The sequence below is a fragment of the Acomys russatus genome, chromosome 16 (genome assembly GCF_903995435.1).
Source record: "Acomys russatus chromosome 16, mAcoRus1.1, whole genome shotgun sequence".
In the NCBI taxonomy this organism is placed as follows: Eukaryota; Metazoa; Chordata; class Mammalia; order Rodentia; family Muridae; genus Acomys; species Acomys russatus.
The window spans coordinates 14,337,153-14,351,935 of record NC_067152.1 but is presented as its reverse complement, the minus strand read 5'-3'; the positions used below and the strand labels follow the sequence as shown (position 1 = coordinate 14,351,935).

General features: G+C 42.6%; 1 protein-coding gene across 1 annotated transcript in view; it reads right to left on the bottom strand.

The window, feature by feature from the left end:
* Positions 1-14,783, bottom strand: part of Tex14 (testis expressed 14, intercellular bridge forming factor) — a 175,080-nt gene that overhangs the window by 20,818 nt on the left and 139,479 nt on the right. The window contains exons 13-18 of the mRNA XM_051158901.1: positions 12,969-13,882; positions 9,572-9,675; positions 7,546-7,628; positions 5,969-6,247; positions 4,364-4,464; positions 2,603-2,669 (exon numbers count right to left, since the gene is read on the bottom strand). Of these exons, the coding sequence (XP_051014858.1) occupies positions 2,603-2,669; positions 4,364-4,464; positions 5,969-6,247; positions 7,546-7,628; positions 9,572-9,675; positions 12,969-13,882 (1,548 nt within the window). The remainder of the gene's footprint in view (positions 1-2,602; positions 2,670-4,363; positions 4,465-5,968; positions 6,248-7,545; positions 7,629-9,571; positions 9,676-12,968; positions 13,883-14,783) is intronic.

The window sequence follows — 14,783 nt, the reverse complement described above, 5'->3', positions numbered from 1 at the left end:
GCTTGGCCAAGGCTATACAGAAAGTCAGACCCACAGAAAACAATCAAGACTGGGCGTGGTAGCACACACCTTCAGTCCCAGGAAGCAGAGGCAGGCGGATCACTGTGAGTTAGAGGCCAGCCTGGTCTATGGGCTAGTTCCAGGACAGCCAAGGCTACATAGAGAAACCTTGTCTTGAAAAACAAACAAACAAACAAACAAACAAACAAACAAGATGGGTGTCTGTAGATGCTGGGATCTTTTATTATACATATCCTGAATCCGAGAATATAATTTTTTCTAAAAAAGCTTTCAGCTGCTTTTCAGGGACTTAGCCATGACACTGCCCCACATGTCTTTTTATTTTGAGACTGCTATTACTTTTGTATCTGAATGTGTTCAAATGCATGCACATAGTGCACATGCATGCAGAGGCCAGAGGTCAACTTCAACTGTTGTTCCTTGGTAGCTCTCTACCTTTTTTTGAGACAGGGTCACTCAGTGGGCTGGAGCTTGCAAAGTAGGCTAGGCTGGCTGTCCAGGAGGCCTCACATCCCCAGTGATGGGATTACAAGTGTGTGCCACCATGCCAGGCTTTTTCACATGGGCTCTGGGGTCTAAATTGGGTTCTTACACTTGTCTGATAAACACTATCAACTGAGGTGTATCTCCAGCCTCAGATCTAGCTTTTAACTCTGCTTTAAAAATACATAGATGCATATGCCACAAGGGCAAATTAGACAGCTTTTTGTTCTTGTTTGTTTCTGAGACAGGGTTTCTCTGTGTAGCCCTGGCTGTCCTGGATTCGCTTTGTAGACCAGGCTGGCCTGGAACTCACAGCGACCACCTACCTCTGCCTCCCAAGTGCTGGGATTCTAGGCGTGCACTGCCACGCCCGGCAAATTATACAGCTTTTAAAAGTATCTATAGCAGAACCAACAGTTCACTTCCCTGCCTGCTGGTCCAATGTTACTTTCTTATGTAATGGAAAGTTCCTTATAAATTACATAGACATCAAGGGCAGCTGGCTGGGCATGGTGGCAAAGGCCTGCAATTCCAGTAGTCAGAAGGCTAAGGAAGATCATGAGTTGAAAGTCAACTTGGGGGCTAAATAGTGAAACTTTGTCATTAAAGGAGAAAAGAGGGGGGCATATGAAAAATGGCTCAGCAGGTAAAGACATTTGCTGCCAAGCCTGATAACCTGAGTTGGAGTTGTAGGACCCACATGGTGAAAGTAGAGAACTGGCTTCCACAGGTTGTCTTCTGACATCCAGATGTGTATCCCCCAAACACATACATAAATGTAAAAAATTAAGAAAGTTTTAAAAAAAAGAGGAGATTGTCTTAGACAAGGCTACACCCATGATTCTTAAGTATGTCTTAGTTTTTGAGTCTCTCATGCTCAAGCCTGTATCAGAATGACTTTAATATAACCCTAAATCTGCTTTCAAAGAGAAAAAAAGGACAAATGAACAAGACTCCTGGAGGTTTTTGTTTTGTTTTGTTTTGTTTTTTTGACTCCTGGAGTATTAAGTTAAATCTGCATAGTTGGCTGTTACTGAGTTTTTAGGATACTAAACAAGTTGATAATTGCCAAAACATGGCATCAGCCTAGACAACTATTAACGGATGAAGGGATAAAAAAAGTGTGTTGTGTAGACATAATAAACTTTTATTCAGATGTAAAGAGGAATGAAATTGGTTTTTGTAGGAATATAGAATTGGAGATCATAATGTTAAGCAAAATAATTTAGACTCACTAAGATGAATACTGTGTATTTTATCTCATATGCAGAATCTAGATTTTTAAAAAATCATTTATGTTATGAAAATAGAAGGGGGACCATATAGGAAAAGGGAGCTACTGAGAATGCCTAGGGAGAACCAGAGAGGATAAAAAGGGATTGACTGTAAACAGAGCAGAGTATGTATACGGTATGAAAATGTCACAACAAGACCTTATATTTATACTAATTTTAAAAGGGAAAAAGATACTAAGCAAAGGAAAATGATGATGATATTCTTTCTGGCTTCTAGGGTAGAGACAGAGCAGAAGTTCTAGTCTTGTGCTGTCCATAACCAGCTCTGTGGCTTGTGCACATCCCTCTGGTTGCTCAAGAGTGATAACCCTGAGCCCACTGTATGCCATCAAGGGATGTACAAGTCAGGCAGTGCACACCACTCACAAGTGTGCTGCAGAAACGCCAAGGGAGTGTAAAGAACACAGTTTGTGGCCACAAGAGGCTGCTGAGGGGGAGAGGATTCATTCTTTTTATTTTATTTTTAATCTTTATTTATATTTTATGTGTAAGGGTGTTTTGCCTCCACAGGCACTGCTTGTACTCGGTGCAGATGTATATGCAGGAGTTGCCGACAGTTGTGAGCTGCCATGTGGGTGTTAAGAAGTGAAGCGCTCTTAGTTGCTGACTCATCCTCCAGCCCCATAAAGGATTCGCTCTAATGAGGGGAGGTCACTGAGCCTTGCTTGATTTTCTCATCTGCAAAATGAAAAGCCTGAACAAGGTATTTCTAAGGACCCACCTAACTCCCAGTTGTAAATGCTTGTAATTCAACAGAAAAATGAAGGCAAAGAATTCCCAAAGAGACCTGCCCTGGGACTTACCATAGCTTTGAGGTTGGGCAAAAGAACTTTGTGGCTTTTCAAAGTCCTCTTCTATGGGACTTGAGGTCTATAAAAGAATAGCAAAGAAAATAGGTTGTGAAGGCAAAGACATTTTCTATTTACTTATTTATTTATTTATCTATTATACAGTATTCTGCCTGCATGTGCTTGCACACCAGAAGATGGCACCAGATCTCATTGTAGATGGTTGTGTGCTACCATATGAGTGCTGGGAATTGAACTCAGGACCTCTGGAAGAGCAACTGGTGCTCTTAACCTCTGAGCCATCTCTCTAGCCCAACATTTTCAAAAGAAATTAAGAGAATTTCTTGTTATTTATGTTTTGCTGTTCCAGTGCTGGGCATCAAAACCAGGGCCTTTACTGTTAGACCACACCTCAATGAGTATATGGGCAAAACAAATTTGACCTCCTTTCTTTCTCCTCCTTCTTTTTTTGGGGGAGGAGAGACCTGGAAGGACTGGGAGTTGTGATTGGGGTTCATGATGTGAAATTACCAAATAATCAAAAAAAAAATATGTAAAAAACAAAACAAAACAAAAACAAACCTCAGGGCCTCATGAATACTAGGGAAGCTCTCTACCACTGAGCTATATTTTAAGCCCTCTTGTTGAGAAATACAGGAAAGAAACATTTTCCCAGACATTATTGTGTTCTGGGTCCCTCTTAGAAGCCCTCCTTCAGGGCTGGGGAGATGGTTCAGTGGTTAAGGGCACCACCTGTTCTTCCAGAGGTCCTTAGTTCAATTCCCAGCAACCACACGGTGGCTCACAACCATCTATATTATCTGATGCCCTCTTCTGCAGATAAAGCACTCATATACAATAAATAGAATAAATAAATCTTTAAAAAATCTTTCAAAAAAAAACCCTCTCTCCACTTCTACTGTGTAGAGGAATTTTGTGACCTCACTCCTTCCAGGCACTGCCCCTTGTTCAAAGATGCTATGGTTATTTGAGCTCTACCTGAAAAAGCAAAGGAGACTGAAAACAACCCAATCTAAATTATGAAGTGAGCTATAACAGCGATGACTTCCTATGGGAAAAGCAGTGACTGGAGGGAGAACAAGGGAGCTCTTTGGGGACTAGTGACACTCAGCTTCTTGACCTGGCTGATGGCTATGTGAGTCTGGTTTGCAATAATTCATAAGCTAAACTTCGCACTTTTTTGTTTTGTTTTTCAATACAGGGTTTCTCTGTGTAGCCCTGGCTGTCCTTGACAGCTTTGTAGACCAATCTGGCTTCAGATTCAGAGATCTACCTGCCTCTGTCTCCTGAGTGCTATAATTAAAAGTCGAGCACCACCACACCCAGCTAAACTTGCACCTTTTTTTTTATTTTTTAAAGATTTACTTATTTAAGTATACAGTGTTTCACCTGCATGTGTGCCTACATGCCAGAAGAGAGTGCCAGATCTCATTATAGATGGTTGTGAGCTACCATGTCATTGCTGAGAATTGAACTCAGGACCTTTGAAAGAGCCATCTCTGCAGCCTCTACAACTATGATGGGTATTTGTTTGTTTTGGTTTTTGTTTGTTTGTTTGTTTTTGGTGGAGGTTTTTCAAGACAGGGTCTTGGCTGGCCTTGAATGCTATCTATATTCTCTAGGCCACTTTAGTCCTGCCTAGTTAGTATATCTTATTTATACAGCTAACATTTTGGTGTCATAATACACAACAACTCAGGTCTTCATTACTAGAGCCTTGCTTGCATCTTGGTTCTGCCAGACTGTATTACTTACACTGTAAAACTTCTCGGTACCCTCAGACATGTCACAGCTTCCTCGAGAGGCTTCACTGTGCTCTGGCTGCTCATGGTTTCTGAAGAACGGGTATGTAATACCTAGTGAGCATGACACAATCAGGGACATGGTCATTCACTGATATTCATGCGGAAGGAGAAGGAAAAGAGTAACACTAGAATAGAGATGTAAACACACTCTTCAAAGAGCAGCCAAACTCTCTAATTTATAGAGACAGACACAGTGAATTTAGCCTGGTCCCAAAATGCATCCCTACATCATTCAGCCCCTTTGGCCATCCATTCAACAGCAACTGTTTGTTTATCTGTTTTTGTTTCATTGTTTATTTGGGGGGAGTGACAGGATTTTTCTGTATAGCTCTGGGTGTCCTAGAACTCACTCTGTAGACCAGGTTGACCTCAAACTCAGAGATCCACTGACCTATGCCTCTAGAGTGCTGGGATTAAAGGTATGAGCCACCACTGCCCAGAAAACAGCAACTCTTGATGAAGAATAGACTCTAAATACCAAAAACTCAAGCAATTGATTTTTCTGTGTTATTGTTGCTGGTTGGCTGGTCTGGTTTTCTGGGACAGAGTTTTATGTAGCCCAGGACAGCCTGAGTATGCAGCTGAGTATAACCTTGAACTTCTGATCCTCTTGGCTCTGTTTTTCTATTTTTAGTTTATGTGTGCATGTGCAGTACACATATGTCTGCTAGTGTACACGCAGGTACACGTGTGTATATGGAGGGCAGAAATAGATGCTGGGTATTGTCCTCTATCGCTCTCCACATTTTCTCTTCAGAAGGTCTCTCAGTAGACCTGACATTCACAGGCTGCATGAATTATGTGTCCAGTGTCCAGATGCTGGTAGTCACCCTTGCATTTTATCTGGGTGCTGGGGATCTGAACTCAAGCTTCATGCTTGTACAGCAGGAATGCTGCCCACTGACTCATAGCCTCTGCACATTCTCACTCATATTCTCCTCCCTCTCCCTCCCTCCCCCCTCCTTTCTCAGAAAGTAGACAGAAAGCCAATTGACACTTTCTATAAATGTCAATTTTAGAGGTCATTTTCTTTGACTTCAATATCTGTGAAATTATTATCTGATGATGTGATATGCGCCAATTATAATGACAGTAAATGCCATATGGACTCTCAATAAGTTTCTCTCCAGCTAGAATTGCAATGCAAAGAAAAAAGCAGGTTAGATTATGATGGCATACACCTGCAATTCCAACACTTGGAAGAAGGTAGTTCCAGGTGAGCCTTGGCTACACAGCAAGGGCCTGTCTCCAAAACAAACAAACAAACAAACAAACACTCAGTAGGGAATGATGGCCCACCTTCCCCCTCCAGTAAGAAAACTGTGATTCCTTCCCAGGTTCGGCTGAGCCAAGGTCAGCACTTGGAGATTATTTTACTTCCTTTGGACAAAGGGACCTTGTTTCAGGAATAGGGAAACTAATTAATATCGTCACCTTTGAACACAAGGTCCTCAGAAAAGTAGGAGACAGGACCAAGCAAAGGGAACAAGCTACAAGTGCACATTTTGAGAGCTGGTCAGTAGATCGCAGGACCCAACTCCTCCAGGGCACTTACTGGTGAGGCTCTGAAGGCCTGTCTGTCTGCTCTGCTTGCTCTTGCCACAACCACTGTTGTCTGTTTTGCCAAACTTCGTATCTGCTGGTGGCTCACTTTCTCTTTGGTATTCTACAGCGTGCTGCCAGTCTGTGCTTTCAGGAGCTCTAGCTGGGGGCCGTAGTAGAGCAGTGCTCTCATTTTCAGCCTTACTCTCAAAAGGCAAATTAATCTGAAAACTCCAAGGAGCCACCAGGAGCTGTCCAGAAACTGCTTTCTCTGCCATCTCTTTTACTGCCACTGGGCACAAGAGAAAGGATCATTTAAAACATCACTGCAAATAGTAGAAACAGAAGGTTTCCAACCTTAAAAGATATAATATTATTTCAACCATATTGTAACAATAATTGTTTTGGTACCAATTCGTCATCCTTATCTTGCCTGCTTGCCTTTAAGAGGAGGGGCTGAGAACCATGACAGACTACCAGAAACTCCAGTTATCACCCAACAACAGCCTATGCTGCTGAATTCCAGTAGCAAACAGTAAAGAACTTGTAGGTGGACCTTCTTGCTGAGTGAATGAGAAAAATAATAACTGAAATTCCCAGGTTATGGCAATTACCATCTGCCTGACCTTTCTAGACTACACTGAGGACACAAACCAGGTAAACCATAACAAAATGGATTACAGAATATGTGAGAGAAACATAGCAAGCTTTCCATCTTTTTGTTTTGTTTTCTTTTCTGTTTTGTTTGTTTTTCGAGACAGGGTTTCTCTGTGTATCCTTGACTATCCTGGACTTGCTTTGCAGACCAGGCTGGCCACGAATCACAGCAATTCGCCTGCCTCTGGCTCCCAAGTGCTGGGATTAAAGGCATGCACCACCACATCTGGTTTAATCATGTTTTTTAAAGATTTATTTATTATGTATACAGTGCTCTGTCTGCATGTACACCTGCAGGCCAGAAGAGGGTGTTACATCACATTACAGATGGTTGTGAGCCACCATGTGGTTGCTGGGAATTGAACTCAGGAACTCTGGAAGAGCAGTCAGTGCTCTTAACCTCTGAGCCATCTCTCCAGTCTCCATTTTAATAATATTTATGGGATAAATATACTGTGTATTGTTTTACTACATGTTATACTGGGGACAGAAATATTTCCTACAAAGTTTAAAAATAGAAAGGCATTTTCCTTCTATAGTCTGTAATCAGAAGGGCTGTACTTTTATTATAGCATGGTCTTGTAGAACAAAAATGGGGAGGGGCAGCATTATCTTAACAATAAAACCTGTGTTACAGCTAAGAGATACCAAACAGGTGGTGGTGGTGTTCAGTTGTGTAGTGCTTGTGTAGCATGCACAATGCCCCAGGTTCGGTCCCAGAACCATAAGATAAAACAAACAAAACTGATGATAATCAAGAATTAGAAATTTCATACCTCAGCTGGGAATGGTGGTGCATGCCTTTGGCCTTATACTCAGGGGCATCATGAATTTAAGGCAAGCCTGAGCTACATTAGTGAGATCCTGTCTCAAAAAAAAAAAATCCAATAAACAAATATTATCTAAAAATCAAAACCCTGACTTCATACTTACTTTTCCATCTTAAGTGTGCATCATCTTCATTATTTCTTGCCTTGGTATGATAGATTTCAGAAGACACAGATTCCATATTGATCCTAAGTTGTATTATTTAGGGTAGGGATGAGGTAGATACAAATGAAATCCATTTGATCACGTTCCTAACAAAATTCAAAGCCTGCCAGCCCACCCAGATCCTTCCGCGCAGAGTCCTGGAGATGCATTGACTCCTTCTTACCACCAGAGGGCAGGCATCACATGCCCTAGCATCAGACTAAGGCCCTCTACCTGGTAGAGCCCTGCTGAGGACTGGGTGACCCAGGTTTCTGTGAGGGTTCACTATTTAGCTGAGTAACTCTTCACTTGGATCCCTGACTCCCTAAACCTTTCCGGGCTGATAAATTAAAAGGTTTGGCTAAAAGATCCCTACAAATTGTTTTTTTTTAATTTCCTAGTTCAAAATTCATGAATAGGGTGCAATACATTTGATATTTTTATTTTGAATCAGGTTTTTTTTGGGGGGGGGGGTTTCGAGACAGGGTTTCTCTGTGTAGCCTTGGCTGTCCTGGACTCACCTTGTAGACCAGGCTGGCCTCGAACTCACAGTGATCCGCCTGCCTCTGCCTCCTGAGTGCTGGGATTAAAGGTGTGCGCCACCATGCCCGGCTGAATCAGGTTATTTTTTAAAAGAAGACTTTTTTTCCTTTTTTTTTTCCCCCAAGACAGGGTCTCTGTGTTAGCCTTGGCTGTCCTGAACTTGCTTTGTAAACCAGGCTAGCCTCGAACTCACAGTGATCCACCTGCCTCTGCCTCCCGAGTTCTGGGATTAAAGGCATGTGCCACCATGCTTGGCCTGAACTTTTAAAATTCACTATGACCTTGCTTCCAACAGAATAAAAAAAATCTAAAAATAAGTTTACACAAGTTTTTTTGTTTTTGTTTGTTTGGAGACAGGGTTTCTCTGTGTAGCCTTAGCTATCCTGGACCTGGACTCGCTTTGTAGACCAGGCTGGCCTTGAACTTAAGAGTGATCTGCCTGCCCCTGCCTCCCCAAGTGCTGGGATAATAGGCATGCACCACCACACCCAGCTAGTTTACACAAGTTATTAAAAATAGCATAGCATGTGAAGTGAAAGATATGATTATGTCTGTCTGTCTGTCTGTAGGTATGTACGTATTGTAGAGAATCCTACTATGTAGCCCAGGGTGGCCTCTGGCTCTTTGTGCTGAGATTATAGGCATGTGCCATTATATCTTACTTCTGGCATCTTTTATACACGCACACACACATACACATATGGGTATTTTGCCTCCACATATATCTGTGCACCAGACATGTGCCCGCTGCCGTCAGAGGACAGAAGAGGTCAGTGGAGATGGTTATGAGCTGCCATGTGGTTGCTGGGAACTGAACTTGGGTCCTCTGTGATGACAGCAGCCAGTGCTTTTTAACCACTGAGCCATCTCTCCAGCCCTCTTTTTTGTTTGTTTTATTTTGTTTGCTTGATTTTAGGCAGGATCTTGCTGTAGCCTTGCCTGGCCCAGAACTCACTATGTAGCCTGGCTGGCCTGACACATACCATGTAGATCAGACTGATATCAAACAAAGCTCTATCTTGCCTGCCTCCCAAGTGGTAGGGTTAAAGAAAGTTGTGTGCCACCATGCTGGACCATATTTCTTATTTTAAATATATATTCATTTTTATGAGTGTGAATGTTTTGCCCTCGTGTATGTGTGTATACCACATGTGTGCAATACCCATAGGTTCCATAGAACTGGAGTTAAAGATGTTCCTTAACCACTATGTTGTTGCTGGGAGTTGGAGATGACTCAGTGGTTGGCAGTACTTCCCACTCTTCCCGAGCACAGAGGCTCAGTTCCCGGCAACAGCACAGTGGCTGAGGAACGTCTGCGTTGCTTTTCTTCATTGTTCACAGTCCACTCGTCATCAAACAGACGAAGATCAGTCAGCGGTCTAAGGCCACACAGGAATGTAAAGGCATATCATACAAATATTAAGAACAGTAAATGTTAACTCACCTCTTACTATTTTGGTTTCTATTTCTTTCAAAGCTCTCCTTGTCTTGAGTGGATAGCAATTGTTCACCTGTGTTCTCTTTCCCAGGACCACAAAGAGTTGGCAGCTTAAAAAACAAATATGTTTCAGTGCTTTTTGGGAGGAAATTATTCTTTTCACTCTCATACTCTATTTTCAAAATCATGTCATGTTTGCTAAGTGTGTGGAAATAACAAGACTAATTATGATATTAATTCCCTTCGCATGTTTCATACCCAACAACTTATCTCTTTCCTAGAGATTTTTCCTCAAGTATGTGCAGTCTACGAACCCAGTCCAGACACAGTGCAAGCAGAAAATGAGTAGACAAAATAGAAATCGAAAGCTTCAGTGTGATGAACAGTCCTAGAGTTCAGCTTCACCATGCATAAAAAGAAAGCTAACACCTGCCTGTAGGGTCCTATGAAAATAAAATATAATAGAAGTTACTGGAAATAGCAGAAGTAAAAAATCATAAAACCCAGCCAAGAAATGGCACACGCCTTTAATCCCAGCACTCAGAGAGGCAGAGGCAGGCAGATCTTTTTGAGTTCAAGGCTAGCCTGGGCTACAAAGTGGGCCCAGGACAGCCAAGGCTACACAGAGAAACTCTATCTCAGAAAAAAAAATCTAACAAATAAATATGTAAGTATGTAAATAAATAAATGTCTTTTAACTCAAAAGAGACACTTGTTTATCCCAACTTCTATTTCATTTTAATACACTTAGTAATTATTATTTCTTAGCTTACAGGAAGAAATCTTGAGCTTGGGATGGCATCAAGATGCATAGAAATGAGAGAAGTTATTAAAAATGAAGTATATCTGACCTACACAATGAGTTCCTGGCCAGCCAGGGATACATACTGAGACCTTGTCTCAAAAAAATGCAATGTGGAGTCAGGCGTGGTGGCCCACACCTTTAGTCCCAGCACTTGGGAGGCAGAGGCAGGCTGATCGCTGTGAGTTCAAGGTCAGCCTGCTCTACAAAGCAAGTCTAGGACAGCCAAGGCTACCCAGAAAAACCCTGTCTCAAAAACTAAAAAAAAAAAAAAAAAAAGGGGGGGGGGGGGAGCTATGTGATGGTTCTGTGAGTGTTTGCCAAGCATGCACACAGCCCTTGGTCTGATCACCAGCAACCAAATAAACTAGGCATGGTTATATCATATGCCTGTAGTCAGAGTACTCAGGACATGGAGGCAGAATTTGAGGCCAGTCTGGGTGATGGTGAGATACTGTTTCAAAAGTGAAAACTGGGGGCTCGTAAGACAGCTCACAGATAAATACACTTGCCACCAGGCCTGGCAACCTGAGTTTGATTATTGGGACCCACATGGTGGAAGGAGAGAATGGATTCCTATGAGCTGTCCTCTGACACTCGCAAGTGTGTCATGACATGCCAAGTACACATGCATACAAACGCACACACACGTAATTTTAAAAATCAACACTTTTAATTTTAAAAACCTCAAAAGAATTTGCCAGAAAATGTCTTATTTCATGATAATGCTAGAAAGTATTTTCATATAGAATAGAAAATGGGGCTAGAGAGGTGGCTCAGTGGTTAAGAGTGCCGCCTGCTCCTCCAGAGGTCCTGAGTTCAATTCCCAGCAACCACATGGTGGCTCACAACCATTTATAATGTGATCTGGTGCCCTCTTTGACAGATAAAGCACTCATATACAAATAAAGTTTTAAAAAGAAAAAATAATGACCCATGTTGGGAGTGGTGGTGCAAACCTTCAACCTCAGCATTTGGAGAGCAGTGACAGGAGGGTCTATGTGAGTCTGAGGCCTGTATATATAGCAAGCGCTAAGGCTATACAGTATAGTGATAGCCTGTCTCAAAACAAACAAAATAAAAAATAGTCTAGGCCAGCCTGAAATCATGACCCTCTTACATTAGCCTCCCAATGCTAGGATTTCAAGTGTGCACAGGACACCCAGTTTCAAATTCTAATTTCCTTTTTTTTTTTGGTTTTTCGAGACAGGGTTTCTCTGTGTAGCCTTGGCCGTCCTGGACTCACTTTGTAGACCAGGCTGGCCTCGAACTCACAGTGATCCGCCTGCCTCTGCCTCCGAGTGCTGGGATTAAAGGCGTGCCCACCACCACGCCTGGCCAAATTCTAGTTCTCAATGGAAATAAAGAGAACTATGCAAATGTTTTGGTATAGATAGTTGGATAGACAGACAGACAGACAATCAGTCAGCCATACAGGTATAGCAACACATACTTACTGTCTCAGCACTTGGAAGGCGAAGGCAGGAGGATATTTTGTTCAAAGACAACTTGGTGTATATAGAGTTCTAGGCAAGTCTGAGCTATATAGTAAGACCCTCAAAAAAACAAAATGAAGATAAAAAGCCAGAGCTAGAGAGATGGGTAGGGAGGGGAGGGAGGAGAGTACCAAGCAGGTTGGACCTTAGCAAAAGCACACCAAGCTAGTGGGCAAAGGGCTGACTAAGAATACATGACTACATGAGTCTCTCTGTATAGTGTTGGCTGTCCTGGAACTCCTCCTATAGACCAGACTAGCCTTGAACTCATAGAGATCCACTTGCATCTACCTCCAGAGTGCTGGAATTAAAGGTGTGCACCACCACCACCACCCAGCTGTCAGTAGAGAATTTTAACAATAAAAATCTCAACAAAAGCTAGTCTAGTTAGAAATTCTGGTATTTCAGAATAAAACTCTTTCTCCCAATGGAACAGACCCCCATCACCTACTCTCTATTTTGGTAACACCTCCAGGCCTCAGCAAATGCCAGGAACTTGAACATCACACCGTGTAAGAGGATGGCGTTAGTCCATGCCTGGTGTCTTCCCGTTTTAAAGGCATATGACTCGAGAGGCACTCATCTCTGTGCATTTGCCCAAGCTTATGTATCCATGCATTCTCTCCTTCTGCAGTGAGCACGCACTGCCTTTGACGTTATCAGGTAGCATACCAGACGCTGGGACACAGAACGAGACACACCTCAACTGTGCCCTTAAAGGACCACAGAAGAACCAGTCTGAAGTAAAACTTCCAGGCCAGCTCCTAGGATACCTTGCTGGCTAAATTTTACTTCAGTGTTTTCATAAACACTTTGAACTATGTCAAACTGCTAGCACTTAGCTGATCTATAAAGCAGAAATTTCACATAGCTGAACCTAATACATTTGAATTTATAGAAGGACAAAGGCTTTGTGCTTGGTTTGGAATGGGGGCTAGAGAGAATATCTACCAGATAATTTCATCATAGTAGCCTTATTTCCTAAATCAAAGGACCTTGCTACAATACGAGCTGTCTGCATTATTTACAGGCACTGTACACAGGACACAGGAAATACTGGTTCCAGGATCCTGCTATGGCAGCTCCTTCTTCCCCCTTGATGTACCTGATTGTTTGGCTCTGATCGGTCCCCGCTGCTTTCTTCAGAAACTTGTGTGAAAGGCTTCCAACCACAGTCACTTAGTTTATGAGGTTTTTTGCCAGAATATTCCTCTTGGAAGTCTCTGTCATTTCCTGGAGACCTTGCTAGGGCCAACCAACTGCCATCATTTTCTGACCACTTGAGGTCTGATAATTGTATAACAGGAGGATGATAGGTCAAAGATGGAGGGCCCACAGCTAATGGGTACTTGGCATTTGCAAACCTTAATGCAGCATCCCTCAAAATCCTACACTGATTGTCCACCTCCTTCTGTCTCAACTCAAGTTCATCTATTTCCTTCTCGAGTTTCGTCAGCCACTCGACATTATGTTGCATCATCACCTGTGAAATCTTTATATTCAGCACACACTTACTGACACACTCGTCAGTCTTGGACCAGCTGCTCACTTTGCCCTTGGCTTCTCTGGTTGACTCTGACAGGCTGAGAGAACTAAGAGAATCACTCTGCCAGGCCCCATCCTCAAAGGAAAGGTCTGTGTCAACTTCTGAAAAGTTTTGGTCCTCCTCACAAAAACACTGCAGTTCTCTCTCCATCTTGTCAAGCTCGTCTTCCAGGGATGGCAGTTCATCCACCTGATTTGGTTGACCCTCCTCAGGTGATGAGGCAGTCCCTGGGCAGTCTTCCTCTTTGTCAGTTCCCAGGTTCAGGCAGCCTGAGAAGACTTCGTTGATTTCAAAGCTGCAGAGGCTGGCCTGACTTGCAGTGGGGCTTCGGGACTCTTCTGCTGAGCATGACGCAAGAGGAGAAGGAACATGTGCATTCTCGGGCGCCTGGGCTGAAGGACTCGAATCCAGGACCTGAGGAGCTGGTGCTGTTTTGTCAGTGGGAAAGGAGTGACCTGCTGGTGACTGACTACCTGTTGGAAAGAACAGTAATACCCACAGAAGGTAAGCAGCCTTGGCCATTGTTCAAGGTGTACATCAAGAGTTGGATCAGGTGGCATAGACACCTTTAATAATTATAGCATCGAGAGGCTGAGGCAGAAGGATCTCAAGGTAGATGCCAGCTTGGACTACTTAAGCAACTTTGAAGCCAGCCTGAACCACATAGTGAGAACCCATTTCAAATAACAAAAACAATAGTCATTTTTAAAAGGCACAAAAATTCACAAAAACCATCTTTTATTTTTCCAACTCCTTTCCAAGAGGAGTGAGATCTTAACAGAAGACCAACAAACACATTCAACAGAGGATAATAGTGTCTCTCTCTCTCTCTCTTTTTTTTTTTTTTGGTAGGGTAGTGTTGTTTGAGACAGGATCTCTCTCCCTTTAGCCCTGGCTGTCCTGGAACTCATGATCTTATTATGTAGACCAAGTGGGCCTTGAACTCACAGAGATCTGCTTGCCTCTACCTCTAGCCTCCCGAGTGCTGGGATTAAAGGCAGCAGAAAATGAAAGGTATTTCTTTTTTTTTTTTAAGATTTATTTATTATTATGTATACAGTGTTCTGTCTACATGAACAGCTGTAGGCCAGAAGAGGTCATCATATCATATTACAGATCGTTGTTAGCCATCATGTGGTTGCTGGGAATTGAACTCAGGACCTTTGGAAAAGCAGGTGGTGCTCTTAACCACTGAGTCATCTCTCCAGCCCCCAGGGATTTCTAATATAAGTGAAAGTTCCCATTTTGACATTGAATGAAATAGATATTTGGGGCTATTGAGGTCTAATTTTAATAATGTTCAAGATTCATTTATACTATCTTAAATGTGTTTAATTGTCAGAACCCTGGGTCCCAAGGATTATACTCATGGCC